This window comes from Perissodus microlepis, chromosome 3 (genome assembly GCF_051167445.1).
Source record: "Perissodus microlepis isolate ML-2025 ecotype Zambia chromosome 3, ASM5116744v1, whole genome shotgun sequence".
NCBI classification, from domain to species: domain Eukaryota; kingdom Metazoa; phylum Chordata; class Actinopteri; order Cichliformes; family Cichlidae; genus Perissodus; species Perissodus microlepis.
Window position 1 is genome coordinate 33,196,939 of NC_140463.1, and position 27,060 is coordinate 33,223,998.

At 40.3% G+C, this 27,060-nt stretch overlaps 1 protein-coding gene across 4 annotated transcripts in view; it reads right to left on the reverse strand.

Moving 5' to 3' along the window:
- arap2 (ArfGAP with RhoGAP domain, ankyrin repeat and PH domain 2) overlaps positions 1–27,060 on the reverse strand; it is a 171,445-nt gene that overhangs the window by 85,956 nt on the left and 58,429 nt on the right. For all 4 annotated transcript variants that reach the window (XM_084924105.1, XM_084924106.1, XM_084924103.1 and 1 more), the window contains exons 10-13: positions 24,635–24,741; positions 10,790–10,989; positions 2,559–2,644; positions 2,172–2,354 (exon numbers count right to left, since the gene is read on the reverse strand). In XM_084924105.1, coding sequence (XP_084780231.1) covers positions 2,172–2,354; positions 2,559–2,644; positions 10,790–10,989; positions 24,635–24,741 — 576 coding nt within the window. The remainder of the gene's footprint in view (positions 1–2,171; positions 2,355–2,558; positions 2,645–10,789; positions 10,990–24,634; positions 24,742–27,060) is intronic.

Genomic DNA, 27,060 nt, shown 5'->3' on the forward strand with positions numbered 1-27,060 from the left:
ACAATAAATAAACATAAAAACAACAAATGTCTCACGTTTTGTGGTTGCCGCAAAATGTTGTACTGCTTGAAATTCCATCTCCACCGTTGCTCGACACTGCGTGTATAGAGCAGGTAGTGCAACAATAGAAAAATAGTTGCGGGACGGCACTGTGTAGCGTTTGTCTAGGGTGTTGATCATTTTCCCAAATCCCTCATTTTGTACAGTGTTGATGGGAGCCATATCTTTGGTCAGGTGATAAGTAATAGCCTCCGTAATTTCTTTGTGCCTGCTGAAGTTCGACGGGTATAGGGAAGCGCTGTATAAGGTTCCCGTTATTGATGTTTGGGTGGTTGACCGGGACGGATTTTCTCCTGTCACTTTCTCGTCATCCCTGACGTGCTCTCCGTTGTATTTCCCTGCCAATTTTAGCAGCCAGCTTCTGTATCACGTGGTATAAGGCTCCGCCTTTGTCATTTGTTGAGCAGGAAGAGTGAGCGCTTGTTTTCATGCAGATTACGTCCCGGATCAAAATGCGGTACAATCGTCGTCGTCTTTTTTTTTCTTTTTTTTTTTTTTAAATCGTTGTCATTTGGAAATGAGATCGCACATAAGTATGAATCGAGATCGCGATTTTCTAACGATTAATCGTGCAGCCCTAGTGGACATTGCAGCCTACAAACACACCAACACCAATAGTGGTAATGTCAGTAAACTGGCATATCAGCTGAACTCTTCTTCATAGAAAACCATTCATGAAGTCATTTATTTATGACTGGCACTACACCTCAGAACATGACTTCTATAGCTTCAGTTTCGGTTGGTGCTTCTTTTGCTCCAGTACATCCATACATAAAATACTTAATGATATTTTATTAATCACTGACTCAGGAGACCCAGCTGTGCTCCTGCTCCTAGACTTAGCTGCAGCCTTTGATACTGTTGACCACAGCATTCTGAATCCCGTTTGGAGCAATGTGGTATCAAAGGTATCCCCTTGGAATGGTTTAGGTCGTACCTCCGAGAGGACTTTTTCCGTGAGCCTTGATGATTTTATTTCTTCCCCAGCTCCTTTTACTTGTGGTGTCCCGCAGGGTTCCGTATTAGCCCCAATTCTTTTTTCAATCTACATGTTGCCCCTAGGCCTAATCTTTAGGAAGCATAACATCTGCTTTCACTCATATGCTGACGACACCCAGATTTATCTTCGGTTTAATAGAAACACCTCCACGCCCATGGAATCGCTAGTCAAATGTCTTGAGGAAGTTAAAACCTGGATGGGCTCAAATTTTCTTACCTTCAACGAGGATAAAACTGAGGTAATTATTTTTGGACCGAGCTGTAATTTCAATGCCCCAGATTTGGACTTATGCAACCTAACATGTGCTGTTAAAACGCATGTAAAAAACCTGGGGGGTTTTCTTGGATAGCAAACTTACATTCGAGAAACAAATTACTTCAGTTGTCCAGCGGTCCTTTTTTAAATTAAGGCTCCTATCCAAAGTGAGATGTTTTTTATCTTTTAGAAATTTGGAACGAGCAATTCATGCGTTTGTTTTATCTCAACTGGATTACTGCAATTCACTATATGTGGGTGTCAGTCAGTCCAGCTTGGCCCAGCTCCAACTTGTACAGAATGCTGCAGTTCGCCTTTTGACTCGTGTGAAGAAACACCAACATATTACTCCGGTGCTTGCTTCTCTTCATTGGCTTCCAGTGCGTTTTAGAATAAAATTCAAAATCTTACTTTTGACTTATAAAGTGCTAATTGGCCAGGCACCGGACTATTTGTCTGACCTATTGCAGCTTTATACGCCCTCTAGAGCCCTTCGATCAAGCGATCACCTGCTCCTTACCTTGCATAAGTCTAGGATGGTTCATAGAGGAGATCGGGCATTTGCGGTTGTGGCACCGAAAATGTGGAATGATCTACCTCTCCACATTAGATAGGCCCCAACTGTTACTCTTTTTAAATCGCATCTTAAAACATATTTTTTTACTCTGGCTTTCGAAACTGTATGAGAGTTACCAATTCTTTTATCCTAATTTTCTTTTAATTTTCTTACCTGTCGTTGTTGTCAATGTCATTGTTTAACTGTTACTCTGTACAGCACTTTGGTCAGCTCCCTGTTGTTATTAAATGTGCTTTATAAATAAATAAATGAAATAAATGAAATCCATAATTTCTGTACCTTGTTTAGCTGCTCCAGGTCATTAAAGCCCTCCAGGACACTCGTGTACTTCCTTTCCCTGTATTTCCTGCGGATAAATGTGGCCCGCTGCTCCGCAGAAGCCTCCCTGTAGAGATCCTCCTCCAGGGGGAGATTAGCAGCCCAGAAACTGTTAGCATTCTTGTTCCCCACTTCCAGAAAGAGCTAAGGGGTTGCAAAACATGTACAAAGTGACACGTTTGGATGAGAATTATTTGCAGAGGTATTACTGTGATTTGAAATGATCATTGATCATCATTGCTGAACTGTCAAGCATCTTCCCAGTCTTTTAGATTAGTACTAGTACAATGGATACACTTTCATATAATGGGATTAGGTAAAGACAGGAGTAACACACATGACATTTACCTCCACTAGTTCATTGCTCCAGACACTGCTGTCCAACTTCAGGCTCCGCACTTTAGAAATACTTGGCCCAAGAGAGCGGTGCTGTCCTGGCACAGATGAAGACACGGTCATCAATATTAGCGCACAGCCACACAAACAGACTCACACATTCATTCCCCCCATTGGGTATACAAGGCTCTCTCAGGCTACATTTTTTCCCTGAAAACGTCACATTAAAAAGCAAAAATAACGCTTTACATATATGCACAGTGTTCTCCTCGGCGTGCTGAAACACACACCAAATGCTGGTGATGGAATAAACAATAAACAGGCAGTTACAAGATGGAGAAACAGAGCATGACTGCGAGCTCGTTCGCTCACTCACAACAGACATATTTAGTCCCCTCAGCTCTCCTAATTGGAAATGAAAGCAGAGAACGAGGGCCATTAATTGCTAATGAATCATGAGTAATTCATTGTGTTTGTTGGTCGGCCTGTTTATTTGGGTGAACGAGAGGCTTCTGGGGTTGCTTATGGCCAAAGACAGAGCACACATGCATAATACATTAGACAGAAACATGCTGTATGTGTGAATGTGAATTATTGTCCTGTGTGTAATGGCGGATAATTTTATATTTAGATTTGGCATGATCTCATTACCGTCTTCTATTCGCTAGTAGAGCAGCTGTAAATGAAAATGAGGGGCTATGAGCTGTGAAAAGCTATATTGACACAGTTCAAGAGAACACAAGTGGGAGAAGTCTTTGAGTTATAAGCCACTTAAGAGATTTCTTTTTAGAAAAGCTAACTAGGAAGTCATTTTTTATAACTAGTCAATATTTGCATTACTTACATAGGCGTAGTAGCACTACCCTGCATGTATTTTTATTATTAAGCTGTGTGCCATTCATAGAAAAATTTTTATCACTCACCAGGACACATAACTGACAGGTCTAATTGCTCCCAGACTGGATTTTGAATCTGATATGCCAAGACACGTCTCATTTTGGTCAGGCTTGATGTGATCAGTTGGTGCATTCATTAGAGACAAAAGGACGGTGCCACCCTTCCTGTCACAGCAGTTTTGAGTCTATACGCTTTCTTTCATGGGCATCTAGACAGAACCACATTTATACTACCTCTAAGTTTTATAGACATTTTTCCTCATCAGCACCAATAACTATGAACTCTGAAGTCATTTCATTTTAAATGTCACTTCACATGCAGTTTCATAGGGGAGTTTTAAAGTGGTCACAAACGCGACGTATGCCACGTCATCCAAACGTTAGTGGACCCAGTGTTGAATCCTGTGGAACGCCATGTTCACTTTCAAACCTCATTCGGTATCTCACTATTGGAAGCGTCTTCTGGCATGAAAAAACGGGAAACTAAATGTTTCCCTTTTAGTTAATTTGGTGAAGTCAGATCAGGGACTTCATCAATATCAAGTATATCAAAATTGAATGTGGTGTTAATTTAAAATCCACACCCTATCTGAAGTTATAATTAAGGCAAGGCAAGTTTATTTGTATAGCACAATTCAACAACAAGGTGATTCAAAGTGCTTTACAGAGACATTAGAAACAAAAACAAATAAAAAGCATGATTTAAAATTGATTAAAACAAGCAAACAAACAAACTAACTAACTAATTAACAAACAAAGGTTAGGAGTTGAACATAAATGTCTTACCCTATTAAGAAAGTCTGTGTAAAGATGATCCAATGTATTATTTAAACAATATTATTAGTTCAACAAACTCAGACCTATAAACATGTCAAACTTCAAATATCTTTCTAGGAGATATCACACACCTCTGTTCTTGTTTTACTTGGCAAATCAATAAATCTGATCAAATCAGGGCCTTAGTTTGCCGCTTAGATTGATTCAATCAAATTAGTGCAATAACAATACTATTATAAGATGATTCCTCTTTACAGCAGATTAAATGTTTCTTAAGTTGTAGCTCAGTCACAATAGACTTAAAATTGACTGGTAACCTCTTTGCTATTAAGAACAATCTGCTTTTTCCTGGTAATTGCTTGGAATGTTTTAGCATTTGGCGACTAACTACAAGTAGTTGTGGCAACCAACTGGTCACTCAGTGGTTGACCTTTGGGCAATCACTTTTGATTTTGTACGGGTCGAGTGACGGAAGGCAACTTGTCTCCAAACGATTGCAGTGCAGCTTGGACTGACTGATAGATTTCCAACACAATACAATCAATCTAAGCCTGGCTGCACTAATAAGTTCAACTTGTGACTTAGCTGGTTGTACTCGGGTTATATTCCTAGTGACTATGCAGTTAAATCAGCAGCCTTCAGCAACTACGTCACTGTTTTTAAAGGAATGTCAGAACTTCTGTTTCAGGTCTACGAGGTTCTGGCTGAACTCTGAATGAACAAAGTTGATGTCAATCTCTGCAACCTGTCCAAGGTATACCCGGCTTTTTGGAAATGCAAAACAGATTTGCAATTTTCACTGATTTATAACAGTGAATCAATTTGTTAATGCAAACACATTTCTTCTAATTGCCAACTTAGCCCTATTCAATCACATCCTGACACCAAGCTGAGTCCACCTTATTGCTGCTTTATCATCATCTCCATTGTGCACCAAAGTGTCTTCGAAAATTATATCTGACTACGAGTGGTTACAATCATTTCAAAGGAAGTGAGATTGGAAGTTCATTTTACACAAATGCACTAATTCTGGTCATGACGCAGACTCCAACCACTCTTTTCCTTAGTGTGACTGTAGCATTAGACCCAAAAGACAAAAATAAAAGAAAAGATAACCTTCTTCCCTGCCATTAAGACAATTTATTTTTTTATTCTCTACACATATTGAGGGTGGATACAGCAGTGGGGTCTAGGGTTACATTTAAATCTGTTTTCTTCCCAATCTTGAAAAATACACTGAAATGTCAGGGATAACAGTCTTGGAGATCAGAAGTCCAACTTGACAAATGAAGGCCAAAGAGTAAGAGTCTGTCCCTGTGAAGGAGTGAACCTATTTTATTCGGGGTGCTTGCAGCAGAGTATTGCCATGCTACATCCACAGAGCCTTTGCAACACCACAGGACCATTTTCACTTGTGTAAGGGTAATGAAGCTGAAAGAAGCGTGCATGCGCATGTGCCGCCAGGTATACAGTGAGATCGTCCCATATAAGTAGGCTGCTGTAAATGTCTTCATATTTCCAGTGGAAAAAAAAAACAACACACAAAAAGGCATTCCCATCACTGCAGCTTTCACACAAAAAAATTAAATAAATAAAAAAATTAATGCTCAACCCACCAAGGATTTCACCCCCAATTAAAAACTTTCCCAGTGACTCCATCCACATCACACGGAGTACTTTTTCAACCTTGTGTGCTTGTGTGGATTCCCCCTCCTTCCCCTCTCGACCCCTTCACTCAGTGACAAGTCATGAGGAAGCAGAGCAAGACAATGAACCCTGTAATTTCACATTGCCATGGCAACTGTTGCCAGTGGACATGCCTACAAGTTGCATCTTGGATTAAAGAAGTTTATTGCATTATATGTGTGAAGCACAGCATAAGGTCTTTGAAGCACTGTCATTTCCTATGGTAGCCGTCTTGGGTAGTAAGCATAAGGACACAAAGAAATGAGTGCATAGATGGAGAGGTGAGTTAATTTAATGAGGAAATAAAATAAGAGAGAAATGTGGGATTGACCTGAAGCCTGTAAAATCGGGGCATGGTCACCGTGACATCAGCAAAGTGAGTCATACACAACCATCAAGAAGCCTTGATCTTAGCATTTTGCATAATATTACCTTGGGTTTTTGGAGGTAGAGGAAAAAGTGGATTGCTAAGTTATTACATCTGTAGTGTATGGGTGCATTGCACAGACAAAAATACAGACAAATTACATGAAATACACTCAAGATGTGGCCTGACATCTTGGAAGGGTGTTAGCTCATTTTATCAGACAGTAAGCCATGCTGTTTATCAGACAACTGCACCAATGCTCAAAACACGGACAAGGTTTAGTTCAGTAACTTGAATTACCAGGCAGCTAGCGGCTATAGTTACACAGCATAAATAACGCATCATGTAAGTGTTATCAGGATTTAAATGGGTTAGTAATATTAAGAAGTTATTTAAAAAAAGAAAGGAAACCCCAGACAGTTACTAATAGTTTTTACCAACTTTTTAACAAACAAATAAAAATATTTTAGTAAGATCAGTCAGATCCTGTTGAGAAAACAACAGCTAAAATATACTTGAGAAAAAGGTCTGTGTAGCTTCTCAGTCATCCAGGTCATGGTGATCTAAGGAGCCTGGAAAGAAAAGTGACTGGACTTTAAGTTTCACCTCTCATCTGAGAACCTTCTTTAGTTCTAAAACCAAATGACCAAATATAACCTTCACTGCTCACATCAACTCAGTGGACAGAAACAAAGTTCACCAGGGAAGATACAAAGGATAATAGTTTCTCATTTCTGGACTGTGCTGCGCTCACTGAGGAGAATGGAAACCTCAACATTGAAGTTTACCAGAAGACCAGTACCTACTCTTAAACTTGGAGTAATCAAGACCCCGCAACACAGGGCATAAAACGTTCCCTCTAAGCTTGAAGGGAAAGAAAAGGAACATACACATAGAGAAAGCTCTTAAAATATGTGGTTAACTTGATTGGGCTTTCATGAAATCAGAAAAGATGCCCAGTAAACAAGGTCAGACACCAACTAGGGCGAATCAGAAGGACAAATGGAACACTGTCATTCCTTATGTAGCAGGTTTATCAGAGAAACTCAGGAGAATTTTCTCCAAGCACGACATCCCCAGTGTATATCAGACACAGCCATAGACTCAGACAAAAAATGGTTCATCCCAAGGACAAAACTCCCAAACATAAACTAAACAACGTAGTGTGTGCAGTGCAGCGAGGAGAGCTCAGAACTCAAGATTGGAGAGACCAAACAGCCACTTCATAAAGGCATGGCACAACATAGAAGAGCCACCTCCACAGGACAAGACTCAGCTGTATGTCTGCATCTAAAGGACAAAGGTCACTCTTTCAAGGATGTTAATGTCAATTTAGGACATCGAAGACAGATGGTTTGAAAGAGGAGTGAAAGAAGCCATCCATGTGCACAGTGAACGATCATCCTTGAACAGAGGGGGTGGCTTACGACACCAACTGTCTGCCACCTACAATCCAGTTTTGAGATCCCTTCCAAGGCGCCTCTACAACCACTCACATCGTGTGTCAGTTCATCTCAATAAGTCACATGATAGGGCGAGGTAAGGCCCCGCAATGGTTTTACCCCAAACCTCTGCTGATAATGACCCACACCCTTTTTCTCACCATGGCTCATTAGATACAGCACATGTGAGTCAACGGCCCTCTAAAGATACAACTCCAACTAGGGCTGGAGAACTCTTAGAACCAAAGAAGCTTCTCAGATGAAACGCCTTCAAGAAACTTAAAGTAGTCCAGGCATCTTCTATCCAAGCTCCTTAGATTACTTGAGAAATAAAAGTTTTTGTTTTTTTTTTAATTAAAAAAATTCAAAGATAATTAGAAGACCGGGCAAGGTTATCTTACAAAGTGTTCAAGGTAGACGCGGACAGTATCCAAAAACATCTTTGAACAAATGTATGTATTACTGCATTTGTGATTAGATAACACTGTAAATATTAATGAACAGAGAGAAAAAAGTCACTATTATTAATTTAATACTCTCTGAATATAACAGACCCTATCAATTCTTAAAGTGTATGTAAACACAGAGAAAATACTGCAGTTTTAAGCTGTTCATATCAAAGACTGAAGCTGCAGACTATTAAAATCCATTCAGTCTTAGCATGAAAAGATGAAAAGCCAATCTGGGATCATTTTTACCATTAGCCTCCTCATTACTTCTTTCCTCTTCCTCTTGTTCAGCATTTCTCTTTATTGTGCATGACAATAAAGCAGATCGCTAATTAAAAGCATGAGCAGTCACTGGTATTCCAAATGGACCACAGCCCAATTTAAAATAGAGCACAGTGTGAGGACAGCTTCCCTCGTAGCAAATATCCACCCCTCCTGCTCCCGGCGTGCCGACAAAATGTAATATTAAACACCTCAGCAAATGAAATCATTTAAGGCTGTTTGAAAGGAGATGTTGGATATCTGATGTGTACCAATTACACAGACTTTGCAGAGGTGAGGTGAAGAATTGCATTAAATTGCATGACTCTGGGAGAAATCTGGAGGGGGAAGATGGGGTGTATAGGCATGCACACACAAATAAATAAATAAAGAAAAACACCTACACACCAACAAGATATCCCTGCACATCAAGCATGGCTGCCACATCTCTCTAATCATGTTTAGCGGGTCAAGAAGGAGTTCGGGATCCCCCAAGTTCTCGCCTGTGGCTTAATCTTTGTTGTCATTTCATCTGAGCCATCCAGTATAGCCAAACAGATTAGAGAGGCCAGAGGCCAGACACCAACTCCCATATGTGGCTTATCACCTGAGATCTTATTCCAAAAGAGCCTCCTGGTCAGAGCACACGCTCAGACAGGCACACACATCAGACCACACATGCACAGAGAGGAGCCGAGCACTAACATGCATCCCTTTTTAATTTGGCACGTCTCTGAGCATCAGTCATAACTTTTTGCACGCGGCGTGGTGTTTATTTTTTGTTTCTTTCCATAAGTTATGACTCCAGAGAGACACGAGGAAATAATATTCTGCTGGCATTTCCAGCTGGTTTGCTTTGTGCCCTCCTTGTGAGCTTTTATAGCCACATAGTGCAAACTTGTGATTCCCCCCAAACACACATGAATGGTTGCACATGTGTATGTTTTCTCCCACTGAAAATGCTACGTCCAGATAAACAGTCAACTTTAAGGATAGTAAAAAGCACATCGGCTGCTTATTAATCATTTTAAAGCATTTATTAAAGTCATCATTACTTTATTGCAGAACTCTACATTATAAGAGTTCAAGTCAACAAGCTCATTTAACTTTATTTATAAGAAGTATTTAGATTTTTAATTTGATTTTTTTTTTCATTTAAATGAATAAATTATAAAATTGTCTTAACACTGAGGAAATGTGTAAAATCGGCTGTACCAAAAGCCTCCTTGTGCTTGCTTTGATCAACAGCAGACTGCTATGGTTACCTGTAGCTTGCATGGAAGACTTGTCTGCAAACACTGGCCAACTACTAGCCAAGGGTGGTGCAAACCAGAAACAGAGAGGTCAAAGTAAAAACTGTGCCTGACCCCTGCAGTCAACATGCTTCAGAAAGCACAACTTTTATGTTGAAGGCCTTTATGGTCATGCAAACTACAGGTGAGTGTGCCAACCTGCTGGTGGCCAAAGCAATTTCAATGAGGTTTTCGTTTAGCAGTTTCACCTACAGATTGCCAGCAACCTCCAACGACCACTCGCCAACTGGTCAAGGAATATACTTGTTTCCCAAGTGAGTGAAGCTTGCTCACTGGTGGGCCCTCACTAAGGCCTTAGAAAGACTTTTAATCATAATTAATTTATAACAACTTCCACATCTGCTACTGATACGCAGTATTTAAATAATTACTCTACAATGACTAATAGGGGTTAAAACCACTGTGCTACTGATATGTGTGCAATTAAACAATTAGTTATTGGCAAATATTCCTAACATAGGGTGTTGCCATTAATCTGCTACGGAAGAGGATTAGGGCCACCGGAAAAAAAATCTGAGAAAAAAGTCAGAATTCTGACTTTTTTCTCAGAATTCTGAGATTAAAATCAGAATTCTGACTTTTTTCTCAGAATTCTGAGATTAAAATCAGAATTCTGACTTTTTTCTCAGAATTCAGCAAAAGAAGAAGAAAAAAAGACGTGCCCACTTTTTTTTTTCCCCAGTGGCCCTAATCCTCTTCCGTAAATCTGCAGTAGTTGTTGCATTAGCTGACAAATATTACAAGGCCCAGGGCTTGTTTCCATCATATTTCCCAGAAAAAAATTTAAGATTATTTGATTCACAGCCATAGAAAACATTTTTATGTGTTTTCATCATTCAGCTGCTTAAATATAATAATCCAAGGATCCATCCTCATAGATGAGGAATCGCAGCTTTTAAATTAAGCCTGTTGACAGGCGGCTTTCATTGGTACAAAACTGTGACTCTGAAAAACATTCATGTACATTACGTTTATTATCAGCAGCATGCCCACCTCCATCCAGCATGTGTGTGTCTGCACAAGAAGCAGAGAAGCATACCTGTGTTCCTTACCTGCGCATTTCTTACAGATGACCACACCCAGATTGACCGACGCCCACTCCGGCTGCGGCGCGCGGCAGTCGGCGCAGCTTCTATTGGCCTCTTTAAACCAGATCTTCTCTGCCACTTCATAGTCGTAGAGTGTCTCGGCAATCGATTCTTTCACCGCTTCAATCCACTCCTGCTTCTCCCGTTCTGACTCGGCCGTGAAGCTGCAACAATTGATTTTTATTTTTTTTTGCCCCCACCCCAACACATACCTCACTGTTATTGATTTGATTTGAGAGAGCAATTAAACAGCACAGTATCGCTTGGCAGGGGTTACGGGGGTGTGCAGTATTTGGAGTAGTTTTGGAGGGGAACGGGGGTGCTAAGTGTGTATGCCTACGTGTGATTGCAATAGATTTGGTGAAATTGATAGGGGGGAGGGAAGGGGGCAGGTAAATCAATATGTCTCACCATGCACCTCTAAAATCTATAAAGTTCTAATGCGGGAGTGGTTTTTTTTCCCCCCTTTCTTTCAGGATATTATTTCTACATTAGACCCAGAAAAGTTAAAAAGTGCTGATGGAAAAAAAAAAAAGGATAAACATAACCCATTTATAGCTTCAATATATATGTATATATTTTTAAATCAGATTTACACTGTTGCTCCAGCACGAGTTGGAGCAAGAGCTCTGTAAATCTGAAAAAGGCTAGGCAAAGGAGTGAGATGAGCTTGGCAATACAGATGGTGCTCCTTCTGTTGACATGGGTGCAGTAAGTGAAATTACTGCCACATGATGGCAATTTGTTAGTTGTAGCCAAGCGCATTAAGAATATTTGGGAGAATACATCACTAACAGTCACTTAGGTTTACATGCACTATAATAACCCGGCTACAATGATGAGATTAATGAGATTTCTCCAACTATTGGTCTTATTTCAGAGGGATTGCTCATACTCAAGAGGCCTTATATGCAAGCACTGCATGTCATTTGCAAATATTTCAATCTGCCCATGTTGCTCTCATTAATTTTCCAAAGTAAATAGATTTTTTTTTTTGGTGCGCACACACACACACACACACACACACACACACACACACACACACACACACACACACACACACACACACACACACACACAACACACAGTATAAGTCTAAGCCCTCATGCAGACATCTTGCAGGGACAGAAAGCAGAGGTTTCCAATGAGGAAGACAGTGTTTCATTTTGCGTGCATTTTGAAGAAGAAGCTGCTGAAAGTAATGACTATCTCAGTATTATCTAAATGTATTCCAAATGTGCGTAACAAGCAGCCTGTGTGCACGTATAAGCTGAAGCAGGAGCAAGCAAGAGACAAAGAGACAGGCAGGGGGAATGACAGATAGACAGAGATATAAAACTGAGGGGAAAGAGACGGAGAGCACCCTAGCTTGACTGAAAGAAGCACTTAGACAAGAGAAATGGGACCAGCGGTCTCCATGGTAACCTGGCAACCAGTGCAAAGTAACACTCAAGATGTTGAGTCAGGGGGGTGTGGGTGAGGGTGGGTGGGGGAGTGTCGAGGTGAGGGTAGCCTGGAGCAGAGGATGTGCACCAGGCCAGCCTCGCCCAAGTAACCCAGGCGAGATCGATAGGTTGATTGGGTTCAGCTGTTCTGTGCCCACTGGTCTCTGCCCGGGGCCCATCAAAAGAGATGACTGCTCACACTGTCTGCTCAACTGCAACACGGCCCCGGAAAAACCACAAAGGGACCGATGGGAGGCGGCACAGGAGTATGTGAAGGTGTCAGAGTTTTTTCAGATATGAAGTGAAGGCTGGGTCAAAAGTAAGGCCACAAAACAGACTGCAGCTTTAAGGACAACAGACGTTAAACGGAAGGAAAATAAAATAATTTTGAATGGAAATTTGAATCATACACCTAGTGTTCTGTTAATGAAGACCTCCAAAAATGGATGAGATTGAGAGGTTATACTGCTTTACAAGCTAATGGTAAATAATTTCTTGCATCTGCACTGTAAGTTGGACATTTTACAAGCAATCTTTTATTCTGATGAAATCTGTCAATTACCCTTACCAGCAACAGCTACAACCTTATATCCTTTGGTTCTATTTCATGCTGCTTCCATGTAATTATCTGGCCATTTAGAAAAGCTGAAAGTCAGTTAATCGAGGGCCTTAAATCACACCCTTAGGCAGTAATAATAGCAAGTAGCTACTAAATACTTGCTATTATTATTGCAGAAGTGCTTTTCACACAGTCAAGCGTGGCTACATTCAGTGCTTTACTCAAATAAGGGTCAAAAGTTGAGTGTGAAACAAAGGCTATCATAGTTAGCTGAAACGAACCTAAAGAAGAAAACTAGGTGCGCAAAACCTAAATGTTAAAATAAATAAAGACTACATTCCTGAGAAACATGAACAAACAATACCGGTAACACCAAACTTTCTTAGTAACGCTAATGCTAGCTAGCTAGCCAGTTAACAATGTTCTCTCTCTTTTTGGTGTCATGGCAACCCCTGTGGGAATAAATAGTGTAGAGTGCTGGCAAGTCGTGAAAATTCTGCACAGGTGGCTGTTCAGCCGTATAAAAGACAGATATAGCCCTTGCGATGTTGTCCACCAGTTTCTGGACTCAATTCATATTTGAAAGCCTAGCATTTTGTCTGTAGCAATGTTGGTTATTTGGAGCTATGAGTTACCATATTCGGATGAGAAATTGGATTTCTAACTTATCAGCTAAGCCTACTAAAGTCGGTCAGCAAGCTGAATCCATACACTGTAAGGATGGGATGCTCAACTATATGGAGAATAGCACTGCGCCATAAATCTGAAATCCTAATCTTTCCATTCTAGTGCTTTCCGTCCAATTGTCATGAAAGTTTTGGGGTTGTTACTTTAAAAAGAGGCCATACACACAATCTTTTAGTATTTACATATGAACACAAAGCCAACAACACAATGCAAAGCTGAAAACCAGCTCAAAAAGACTTCAAAGCAATCGGCATGTTGATTCTATTCTAGAAAACATGGGGGGAAATTCAGGCTACAATACGATATCGCCACTCATTACAGTTGTAGACCAGGGGTGGGGGAACTCCAGGCCTCAAGGTTTCCTGCAGGTTTTAGATGTGTCCTTGATCCAACAGTGCTGATTTAAATGGCTAAATTACCTCCTCAACATGTCTTGAAGTTCATCCAGAGCCCTGGTAATGAACTAATCATTTGATTCAGGTGTGTTGACCCAGAGTGAGATCTAAACCCAGATAGCAAGGAGACATTGAACAGATGTTGATTTTCCATCTGAACCATCAGAATCGTCAGGATTGAAATGTCAACACAAAACCAATGTTGAAACAACATTGAAATACTGATGAAACCTGACACTGACATTGAAATAACATTGATTCACTGTTGTTCTGTCATCGTTGATTGTTCATCTATTTATAGTTGACAAGGTGACAACAATCACGTTGAAAAACCATCAATTTATGGTTGAGCGGGAAATTAAAGCTGCTACCACTTGGACTATTCCATAGCACCCCCTCTCACAGTGGTACATCCCTCCAGGTAACCATTGTCTTGTACAGTAGAGCGGGACATTAGATTAACTCTCAGCGGAATTGACCGGAGAAGGCATCAGTTCATGCACTGCACTGGCCTGCACCACGATTAGTATAAGGTAAGAATGAATGACTTTTGTTCTATTCGTTATTTCCACGGTTGCATTTGAATAGCAGTAAAAAAAAAACAAAAAAAAACTTGTTAATGTAAAGTTTCGGACAAAATGTGGGAGCCCGAAATTGTGTCTACTTTCATCTTACAATCCGGCAACAAATAAATTGCACTGAGAACAAAGTCTATCAACAAAGAAAACATTTTTGTTTCATACTTTTCCATTATATTCCCTTACAAAGCTAGCTTTAACGCTTCGAGGGTTCCTTTGTTCTTGCCGTCGCCTCGGCGCTTGACCCAGACTTTCGCTCTGTAGTTGCTTTTTAGCATAGTACTACAAAAAATTGTAAATCTGTGATATATGATTGATAAACGTAAAGGTAACTGTATAAATGTGTTCAATGACTTTGTTACTTTTAATGATTGGAGAGCACCCGCTTCGATTCACACTCAATTCAAACTTTACGTTGCACGCTCACGTAACTTTACGTTGCACGCTCACGTAACTTTACGCTGCACGCTCACCTAACTTTACGTTGCACGCTCACCTACCTTGCGTTTGCACCTTTTGTCCACACGTAAACTGCGTTTTATTATTTATTTATTAGTTTTTCGCCTCTCACTGCTTAAGCCATTAATCTTTCTAGAATTGTTTTTTTAAACAGATGCGACCTCACAAAAGATATTAACTATGCTGTCAGACCTGACGAGAGCTGTTAACGAACTCAGTGAGGAGGTCATCCGCCATCCCTGCTGCAATGAATCGGTAGACGCTGGGGTACTGCCTCTGGATTTGCCCTTGCACAACATTGAGGAGCTAAACAATGCAGAGGCAGCTCTTCAATCACAAGAGGCAAATACGGCAATGGTAAGTATATAAAGGTTATGTACACTTTGTAACTATAAAGTGTAATAGCTGTCAGATGTGATTTAAATACATAACAACGGCCTGTTGATTAAACACACAAGCACTTGCATACACATTTAAGACATGAGACACGCTAATTCCATCTCTTAAAATGTGTCTATAGGTGAGACGCTTTGCCTTGATTGGAGGGACCACACTGGAGGTGCGAGTCTGCCGTGTAATGGCTTATGCCATTACAAACGAGCTGGCCTCGGTACTAAACTGGGCAGGGAAAAAACCAAGGACCAGACAAAGATAAAAAGAGAATTTAAAGATACAGCGCTCTGCAAATGCATATTTGGTAAGTTTTACCATTTTTTTTGCTATATTACTTTGTCTTTCTTAATAACAAGACTTTCATGTCTGGTTAATCTGGAGATGGAGTCTTTGGTCTTTGGCTTGTTTAGTCCTCGGGTTGTAGTTTGTACAGCCCGAGGACCCCATGTTTATTTTGTTTTAAAGGATACACGGCACACCATGCTAAGACTTATCACTTTTTCCGCTCATAGCTCTTTGGGAATCAAATGCGGCACTTTGCAGATTTACGCCTGGTGACTTTCATGTTTATCAGCCTAGGAGTTTACATACTTTCTCCCCGCTGAAGACAGTTAACAAGAGCTTATTCATGTGCTCTAATTCACTTTGTGTGTGTGTGTGTGTGTGTGTGTGTGTGTGTGTGTGTGTGTGTGTGTGTATTTTTGTCCTAGATGGCCTGACGCAGCAGTTGGGGGCAAACTCTATGTCCGAGTTTGTCTTTGCACAAGCAGTGCAGAAATGGTTACGATACGCCCCAGATCGTTTGGGTGGTGCAGGACGCACATCATGCATCCCCATCCCGGAGTAAAAAATTACAAACTTCTGTGAAACATATAAATGTAAATAGGAAACTGTCTTTTAATAAAGTATTTAGCAAACGAAGCATGCCTGTTGACCTTTTTTTGTTTATTTTTTTTCTCTGTTACATCACATGCAATGCTTTCTTATTTTAGGATATTAATATTGACATGATACATTGTGAGACATTTGGGGGTTTTTTTAATAAAGGGTGTCCAATTTGAGGAATAAGTACAATTATGTGTTTAGGTGGTTTAAGTATTGATGGAAACATGCAGTAGTTTAGTATTGGTTAAAATACCTATAAAGAAAAAGAGATTTCCAGTCATGATTTAACTGTTGTTTTAATAAAAAGCAACTGTGCGAAAGAGGTGGAAAATCAACACCATAGCTCAACAGTGTTTCAATATCATAATCTGACATTGTTTCAATGTCAACAGTATTAGAAAATATAACGTTGAATCAATGTCAGGTTTCAACATTGATTCAACATCAAAACCTGACGTTGTTTCAACATTACAAAAGGGTGCAAGAGTGACGTTAGGTCAACGTCACACTTCAACGTTGATTCAATGACATCGCCTGATATTGACTCAACATTGTTTCAATGTTTCCTTGCTATCTGGGAAACCAGCCCTTGAGGCCTGGAGTTCCCCACCCCTGTTGTAGACTGTTCCACCATTTTCCTCCTCGCTCAGCATGAAGTGAAAGAAAAATGTGACGACTTTCCAGTCAGTTGTCAGCACGCACACACTCCTCCTCTGGGTTCTGGCTTCACTATATATAAAAAGGGAGAAACCTCATTAGTCAGCTCACCATCACCTGTCCCTCCAGCCTCCTTGGCACTGCCCTCTTGAGCTCACTGCCCCACTCCTACCCTGCAGCTGAGTCTGGGACCACACCTCTGCCACAAATTGTTATTATGGGGAAAACTAAACTCTTTTTTACAACAGGTTACAAACGTACTTTTTAAAACTGCCAAGTTGTGTACTGTAGTTAATCATAGGATTAACTTGCTTTTGGAGCCAGGCTCAAACAGCTATAGGTTCTACATTTTTAGTCACTTCAAGGTTGACATTATTTCCACCCGTGGAAGTGAATCCTGAAGATGGTCGAGTCCATGGAAATATATAAATGTTTTTATAGAAATTTACTGAATGTTGGGATGAATGGTTAATAAAATTGGTGTAAATACATCACTCGTGTGCCATCTTCTTTTCCAATAAAGCTTAATGCCGCTCACGTCCGTCGATTAAATCTAAGCTAAGAGACATTTAACTAGGAAATGAGGAAAACAATTTCTTTGAGATATAGATAGCAAATGATTTATTTGTCAGGTACAATGACATCCTAGAGTCTTCATGTTACTCTGAGCACAATGTGATATTTTTATAATTGAGTTTGTAGTCTTTATAGTAAGTTAAGCAGCTCATCTAGCTCCATATTTCATCTGAAATACAGAGTGAACAAGAAGAAAAGTCAAGCAATTCCATTAAATAAGACCCTCTAACAGTAAGTTTCAAATGCCCTACATGGCCTTCATGGTCCGCTCTCTGAAGTCAGCTTCAAGATTCCTCATTCACCCAAGGATTTAATTTGACTCCCCACTCATGAAAATGTATTTTACACAAAAAGCCCTATGACTATCAAATTTGGTAATCCAATTTTGAAGTCTAGTGGCTTGACATTCTCACTTTCTCTGGCTTGTTATATGAGAAATAGTTTTTGTTAAACATAGCACTTATATATTGAGTAACAGCCAGTTTAAGATGGAGAACCTCAATATTTCTTGAAAAATTCATCTGGCCATGACAACTAGTCATTCCCAGAGGTGTTTATTATGGAGAGAGTGACGCGCTTTTAACTGTGGATAATCAATACAGCCCCTATGACCTTGACAAGAAACCAACAAACATCGCTTCTTAGAGTTGCCCTCCTTTACAGAGAGAATCCCACAGAGCTCATATCCTGCAGTCTCAAAATTTATTTAACCACCCGTCACTGACACCACTAAATTGACTGTGTTATTCTACATGAGTGACATCTATCATTATGTCCATCTGCAATGTTATTAATGAACAAAATCACTAAGAGATAATAATAAAAAAAAATTTTTTAAAAATCACCCATCTGTGCCCAATTTGAGGACTTTTGTTTTTGGTTTCATTTAGCTCGGGAAAATCATAAATCCTGTTTTCATTTCCTAAAATGATCTACAATAGAGAAATGTCCAACTCCTTAAAAGTCTTTTCATTTGTACCCCGAAGACCTTATTGGGCCTTCTGTACCATAAGCGACTGCATCGGTGCATCAAGGCCTGTAGCTCTGCTGAAGTCCAGCCCAGAATGCTTTGATAGTAGCTTCAGCTCATCTGTATTTTTTGGCTTTGATGTGTTTCATCTTGACGAAAGATTTAAAGCACAGTAATAACATGAGCAGCAAACCATGTGGTAGTAGTTTTGGCAAAGGAACTGGAAATCAATATCTCCATACAGCTTGTTGGAAGATGGAAACATTGCTCAAAACTTGGCAGATTTTGCGTTGGCTTTGGACACGATGAAACACAGTAGACCAACCACCAAGAACACCAGCACTGTACACAGTACCCCAGATCATGACAGGTTGTGGAAACTTCATAGTGGACGTCAAAAATCTTCGATTATGTGCCTCTCAGTTCTTCCGTCAGGTTCTTGGACCTTGGCTTCAAAATTAAATCCAAAATTTACCTTCTTCTGAAAAGAGGACTGCCAACTAAGTATGAGTCCAGTTCTTTTTCCCTTTAGCCCAGATAAGATGCCGATATTGTCCCTGGTACATGAGTGGCATGGCATTAGCAACAAAACAGCTGGAGCTCCTTTCCAGAAGACCTTACAAGACTGTGCGTGTTGGTGCTTGATGCACTGAAACCACCCTCAGTGCCCCTATGGAAAGCTCCCAAGTTCTTGACAATCTTCTCAAGACTACAGTCATCCCTGTTACTTGTACACATTTCCTTTCCAGTCAACTTTCCATTAATATACTTCAGTAGAGAACTCTGAACAGCCAGCCTTTCAGCAGTGACCTCCTATGGCGATCCTCCTTGTGCAGGGTGTTAATTATCATGATCTGGACACCTGTTGAATCAGCAGTCTCTCCCATGATGATGGTTCTTAGTACTTAACTAGACTGAGAGATGCACTGTGTTTACACTGTGTGAAAAGTAATTTACTCCAACTTGAAATAAAATGAAATTCAAATAATCTGAGATACTGGATTTTTTATTTTTCATGACTCACAAAGCATATTCATCAAAAATAAAACATAAAAGACTTGAATTTTTGCACATTAGATGTAATACATATCTGAACATCTATCCTTTTCAATTAAACTATGAAAAAATAAATTTTTAAAGATTTTCTCGCCTTTTGTGGTTTTGTTTTTTTTATTTTTTAGATGAACTAGTAGAAGTGTGCGCAAGCCACAGGCTGTTTGAGTTCCACTCTGAAGCTGTGTGTGAGCACACATGCTGAAAACATGAAGTGGCCTTCAGTGGACACTGTAATCATTCCTCCCATTGGAAACACAAAAAAGACCTCAACAACAATTACACTGAAAGTGATGGCAGACAAAATCCACAGTTAAAAAGAAATAAGGTGCAAATACAACACCGGAGCCCGGCAGTTTTCACAGACAGGTGCAAACAGTAACGCGGCAGAAATGGACACGGGGACGGTGATATTAGAAGTGACTAGAGAAATATAACCACCATTTTAAGGGTCATTTTCCAAATTACGAACGCTTACCCCTAGTGATTTCTACCAATGATTTCTTAATGGCTTTAGAGAGAGCTTTTTTATTTTTACGCTATCCACCTCAAGATCGTTTTCTGTTCACTTGATACAATGCAGTTGAAAGGAATCAGTGGGCAACAGATTACATTTGAAAAACTTTACAGTAATGAGTCCTTCAAAAACCAAAGCTCCCCGCACTCAGAACAGCCCAAACACCAGGCTGCCGAGAGCTTTCATTACCAAATACTTTCTGTCCAAGGCAGAGAAATTGTGAAACTGTCCAAAGACCTCAATACACATCAGACAAACAAAAAACAAAGCAGACAAACATGGATTTTCTCCAATATGCCCTTGAGCTAGGCATTTATCTGCAGCTTTACTGTAGCACAAGTGTGTTCTGATCATGAGCCCAAAGTTTTTCTCTCTCCCCAAAGTTGAACGTCTTTGCCTGCCGACGTCTCCTCTCCTCTGTGCCTCATTGTCATTCTCTCTACTCTTAAAAGTTTGCTATTGTATCCAACACAACGGACCGTCCACTTAACGGCAGCGAAAACAATAGAAAAGCCAAAGTGAGTCTCCACAGCTTAAAGTGATTAGATGAATTTCTCACTAATCCCCACCTTGAGCAGGTAGGAGAACGCTCCCAGGGCTACCAATCGATTTGATACACACTCTCACACAGAGATACACACACACTCTAACCTTTTCTAAAATCATCTCATCAAAACTATTCGGGAGCTCATTTCACTATTGTGTTCGGTTTTTTGGGGGTCCTTACAAAATGGCAATTACATCCAGCGTATTAACGAAGGTGCCAAACGATGGGACCATTAAGGGAGCTGACACAAACAGATCGATCGGATATACAACAGACACGTGGAGGAATGAGAGCAAAAATAAAAATCTTTACGCGAGGCAACGGGCAACACAAAAAAAAGAAGAAAGAAAGAAAAAAAGGAAGGGCTGAAAAGAGGAAACGGTGCAAAAAGCACACGCAAACAAACGAGCCGTGCTTTGTCCAGGCAGCTGTGACGGTTGTATTCTAAATGGGCCATTACAGCACAAACAAGCAGCACGCTCATTGATCGCAGGCCCACAGGACTCGAGGCACCTGAAAGGCTTTGTGCCCTACAGAGGCAGAGATACCTGTACAAAGCTCCCAGAGGAGACTTCATAAAAAAGCATGGTGATCGTGTACGCCCCACTATGATCAATATGTTTATAGTTTGTAAGAGGCGGATGCTCCGTCACAGAGATTTGACAGGAGTGCTGCTAAATGCGGTAAAAGCAAACTTATGAAGAGTTTCTCTTTTGTCTCATTAGAGCTCAGGCTTAACTTTGTGACACGGCTGCTCATTAGTTACACCCCAAAGGAAAACAAAGGGTAAAAAGCGCATACATTTGTATTAAATGACTGACAATGAAAATAAGTTTGGTTCAATGGCTTTGACTGAGCTCCTGTTTAAGAAACTTTTTTTTTTTGTTCAGATATGTAACCACTAAGGTCACGTTCACATCTGCAGTTCTGCTCAGCTGGTCCAGAAATGAAATATTAAATTTGCAGCCTCGTTATTTAGATCTGCCACAAACAAACCACAAGGAGTAAAAATGGAGCCTGGCAGACCGACAGGTAACTCGCTGATTGGGCGGGCTTAATGATGAAATCCTGCATCATCGTTGCAGGGCAAAAAAGTTGTGCAAGTTGTTTTGTCCAGGTTGCATAACAGAGCAATTTGTTTCAGTCTCAGTTTGTCTGCCATGAATTAACCGTTTGGTCTGCAAAATATCCAACAATGGCAAAAAATGTCCATCAATGTTTCCTTGAAGGCGAGGTAAGGTTTGCAAATTGCTTCTCTTGTCTGTTGATAGACTGAACATATTCAACATCTGCTACAGAAGACCAAGATGATACTCAATTATGTATTTCATCGAGTCCTTGCAGATTAATTTGTTTATGAAAAAACTGATCATTTCAGCTCTAAATGTCTCAGCTTTTTTCAGAATCGTGCACATTTATCTACAGAGAGCCAAAAAAGTAACGACTAATGTTTAGTATTATTAGTAGGAAGAAGCATTGCTTCTCTTATACCATGTGTAACAGGCAAATCGTGTTATCATTTTTATTATTATTTTTACCTCTCAAAGAACAAAGTCTATGATTACACCAGTGGACAACCCCTTTGCTATTACAGTAATGTCCACAGGTTCTTGGATGATGGCACTGTTTTATGTGACTACAGCAGATGGTTTTAAATCAAACAGTCATTTAAGTGATTAAAACTTTCAGCTTTAATTCAAGGGGTTTAACCAGGTATTGTTACAACCATTTTTATACATTTGGAGGGCCTAACCAGCAACAGTATGATGGCCAGATGAGGACTGTTTTATCAAAAATTAAATACAGAACTTGCATTTGGTACTAGAACTCTCAATATGACGTACCAAGAGATGTTAGTGCAGGTGAGGGAGACCATCATTACACAGAAAATACTACATAAATCTACCAGGAAAACAGCAAAAACGTTAGCAGCGGCCAAAGTTAACAGTCTGCAACAATCTTCACAAGAATAAATGCACCGACCAGCTGACCATGACAACTAAACTAGATGATTACACGATTGTTTTCTCAGTCTGGAAAACTCCTTCACAACATCTAATCAAGTCAAAAACACTCTCAAGGAGGTAGAAATATCATCATCAAGGGTCTACAATTACTGGTTACACTTAAGAACAAGGAGGACGGATTAGAGACTGCCAGAAAACATCTACACAGGTCTCTAGTGTTTAATGACCATGTGACACCTGGTAGAAGCAGCAGGATGAACTGTGCAGTGTACAGGGCTTTACTGCCCACTCAGATTCAGACAAATGCTACAAAACTGCCTGGATAATGAACCAAAGCATATTGCAGGAGTCTCACGAGGCAATTGGATATTTTTCAATGGCCAAGTCAGTCATCTGATCTCAACCCAAAAGGGCAGCTCATCAGTTATTAAATACAAAACTGAATGCAGAGACTCACAAACAAGCAGCAACTGAAGGTGACTGCAGCAGAAGCCTGGTCTAACCAGAACCTACAGGGACAAGAGCGTAACTGTAGAGCCAGATCACTCGCATACCACAGTTACTTGGTTATATTTGCACATAAGCACCTTATAAGTATATTTATTGCCTCCTTGTGTGTGCACACAGTGTACATGTGCATGCCCTGTACTAGAAAAGATATCTGTGAAACTCCACAACACTTAATACAAAAAACATATATATTGAAACAAAACTGCTGAACACAATGAGCTTAAAGTAGCTAATTAACATCATGATGTTATAATTAGGTGAACAGCTGAAAGTTGCACACGCTGAATTGTGCGCACTAAATCAAATACCTGTCTTTGAGGTTGATGAACTGCAGTTGTTTTCTTTATGCACCACTGCTGATATATGTGGGAGGGGGTTTTCCTCCCCTCAATTTTCAGCAGTTTTCTTGCCTGTGGCATCTACACCGCTATATGAAGATGAAGCATGGTTGTGTTTTCACAATTTTTGTCATTGACTTGGTACTTAAGCCAAGACTGCAAATGCATCTAATAAGTCAAGGATTTAGCCATGAACTTGCTGAGACCTGACAAAAGAGGCATCTTCAATCACTGCAATATAGCGGAGATGCAGTTAATATGTGGCTGTTATTGTGTAGTTTGACTCCACCTTTTTCAGAGGCTCTGCTAAAACAGTGTTTTAAATCATTTTCACTAACAAAGTAACACTTCTCATCCAGCTCCCTTCATCAGCACATTTGACTGTATCAGCTTAATTGAACTCTTGGTTTTCACAGATAAGGAGCGAGGGATAGTTTTCTTTTTGCACATTTCACAAAAATGAAGGGAGGAAATGAAGTGAGGTGTTAGGCAGGCAGCACGTACAAAAAGAACAAAAACAGAAAGAAATCAACTTCTTCCAAACAGCTACATCTCATTAATATTCACTCCCAAAAAATACAAGATACTGGTGAATAAATTCTCCACCTCTCCTCTGTTACAAGAAAGAAAGAGGCCACTGTGATGGGACTATGTGAATATTATTTGACTGAAAGTTCCCTAAACTCTTATCATACTGTGTGACTGTTAATACCCTCAATATATGAGAGCAGCTTAACTAAAACCCCTGTCCTCACCCTTTACGGTAGCTGTAATGGATGGTTTGTGAGATATGACTTCTGAGATTAGAGTAAAGTGTAACAAGAGACTTATTGTAAGGACATTTCCTAAACTGTGTGGCTAGAATTAGAAGATGATCCTGCAGGATTTGTTTGTAAGAGAACTGGAAATCATGTCTTGACATCCCACAGCCTCCTACGGTAAGATTTAAACAAATGTGGAGGTGTACAATGTCAACCTGGCTAAAAGAGAGTCTGTATCGAAGGCGAGGGGCGGCATCATTTCCAACATTCGTCTTTGAGAAGATGAAAAAGAAATAAGAAGCAGAGTATGTGTTGAGGTAAGAGCTGAAAGATCAAACAGATAGAGTGCACTCTTCTCTCACACACATAAAAAGACAAATCAAATATCACGTGCAGCCGAGCATGAATAGCTCTTTGTTGGTGGAAAAAGCGTGCAGAAACATGCCAAGCTACATGCCGTACACATGCTGGTGAGGCAGCCGTGCACAAACACAAATGAAGAGTAGACATACCAGAAGTTTTTGAAGGGCGTGTTGATTTCAAAGCCCCTGCGGTCCACGTCTCTGATGTTGGCAGCGGTCAGTTCCACTTCAGCGACAGCCAGCCCCGCTTTGTAATCCTGAAAATCACAAACACAAAGATAGAAAAAAAATGATAACCATTTAGCAGATTGTTCACATTTTCTCAGCAAAAAATATAAAAAGGAACCGTTTATCCTCTTCTTACATTACAGGATTGAGTGTTTACCTCACTGTTAAATATGGAGCTAAAGCCACAAGATCGTTAGCCTAGCATTAAGGCTAGAACCAAAGAGAAACAACTGGACACAAACACTTGTTATTTCTACATTTTTTTTCATTATTCTTTTCACCTGCATCTTTGCAACAAAACAAACAAGCATGACCAAACGTTTCGTAACTCAGAATACACAAAACATAACTCTTTCTTTTAAATTTTTAACAGAGAGGCTAGCTAAGCTAAGCTAATATTACATGACATTTACGCTAACATCATATTTGGAAAGTACACAATTAAATACCTTGAATCTTCTCAGCTTAGTCTTGACAAGGATGCAAATAAGTATTTTAATGAATTAAAATTCACTGTACTTTGAATTGCTTTTTTAATTTTTATTCTAGCTCATCAAACAAGCTAATAATCTCAGCGTTCTCCTACAAAGAGAAAGAAGTCTGGGGCTTGTCTGTGTGGGTTTTACATGTTCAACCCATGTCTGTGGAGACTCTCCAGGTACTTCAGCTTCCTCCCCTAGTCCAAAGACTTACATTTGGTTAGATTATCTAGTGATTATAAATTAGCCATATGTATGAATGTGAGCATGAATTGTTGTCCGTCTCTATCTGTTATCCCTGCAACAGCCGGTTCAGGGTGTAGCCTGTGTCTTGGCCCTTGTCTCTTAGCCCTCCATGACTCTCAACTGGATAGGTGGAAGAGAATAGATGCATGAATAGATGGATGGATGGATGGATGGATGGATGGATGACCATTATAAATGCAGGTATTGAAAGACTGGAAAGTAGCTAATATCGGCCTGCTGCCAAATCGGTCGGACTCTATTAATGTTGTGCTTATTTGCCTCTTAAAGGCAAATAATTTATTTACTTCTTAGTAAATAAATAAGCAACAAAATTGATTGTGAAGTGTTGGCCTAACATGGCATTCTGAATTGTACTGAAGCAAACTGCGAAAGTTTTTTTTTTCCTCACTAAAAGAGTGTTACTTTCCTGTACATCTTTATTTCCCCCACTTGTAAAGCACAGACATATGCTTCAAGTTGAAAATGAATGCAGAAAATATTAAAAAAAATGTTCCCTAAGGGGCCCTGCAAATATTTGGCTGGGCAGTATTTCAAGCCCCTTCTGGTCAAATTACAGACCCTGCTTAATAAGGTGGGATCAACAGGTCAGCTCATTAAAGTCGCAACCTGTTACTCAAATGAGGCTTGAATGTCAACACTGAGGAAGAAGCACAGTCACAGCTGTATATATAGTATATACATAAACACACACACACACACACACACACACACACACACACACACAGGAACTGGATATAATGTTAGACTCGTGAGAGGGACCTGCTGAACTGTCATTGGCTTTCTTCCTCTCCTCACCAGTGACGCACAAACTGACTCTGTATGTGATGTGCGTGTTTGTGTGTTGCAGAGATACACAGGGATAAGTGTGTATGTGTGTGAGACACACAGAAAGCAATAGAAACCAGAAAGAGATAGGGAGAGTATACCTGCGCATAACCGCAAAGCTCTGTTAAAGCCAAAAGTTTCATCTTGGGAATCCAAACCAACCCGAGCTTTCAGCTTCAATGTTTTCTGAGGCACATTTCAGAAAATAGGGGTTATGTGCAGAGGCACAGTTTTCACAAGTTCCACTGTAACTCTACATGCCCCTCCCTTCTCCCACTTCACCCTCAACATTCACAGCAGTTTAGACCATTTTCTATAGCCTAGAGCTCCGAGCCAGAAAGAGACGGAAAAACAGACGGGGAGACGGAAGAAGCGCACCCACTCCCACACATATAAGCAAAACATCAAAACAGAGCCGAAAACTGAGGGGTTCGAACTTTACAGTAAAGAATAATACACACTCGAAAGCATCCCTGATGCACTGAGACAGCGAAAAAGACGTGACTCAAAAAGATGAGGGTGACAAAGAGCGCAAGAACACAGAGGAAGGGAGAGACCGGGGAGAACGTGCATGTGAAGGGAGGTCGTGATAATCCTCACTGAGAGTGGGTGAGACAGGCGAGGGGTCAGCTGAGCAGTTGACAGAGAGAGTGTGTGTGTTTGTGTGTAAAAAGCCAGAATAAAACACCATCTACACAAATACTCCAACAGCGAATTACAAATACTGCTTAAGTGAGGAGCACTAAACGCTGCCACGCTGTGCCAGCTATAAATCAT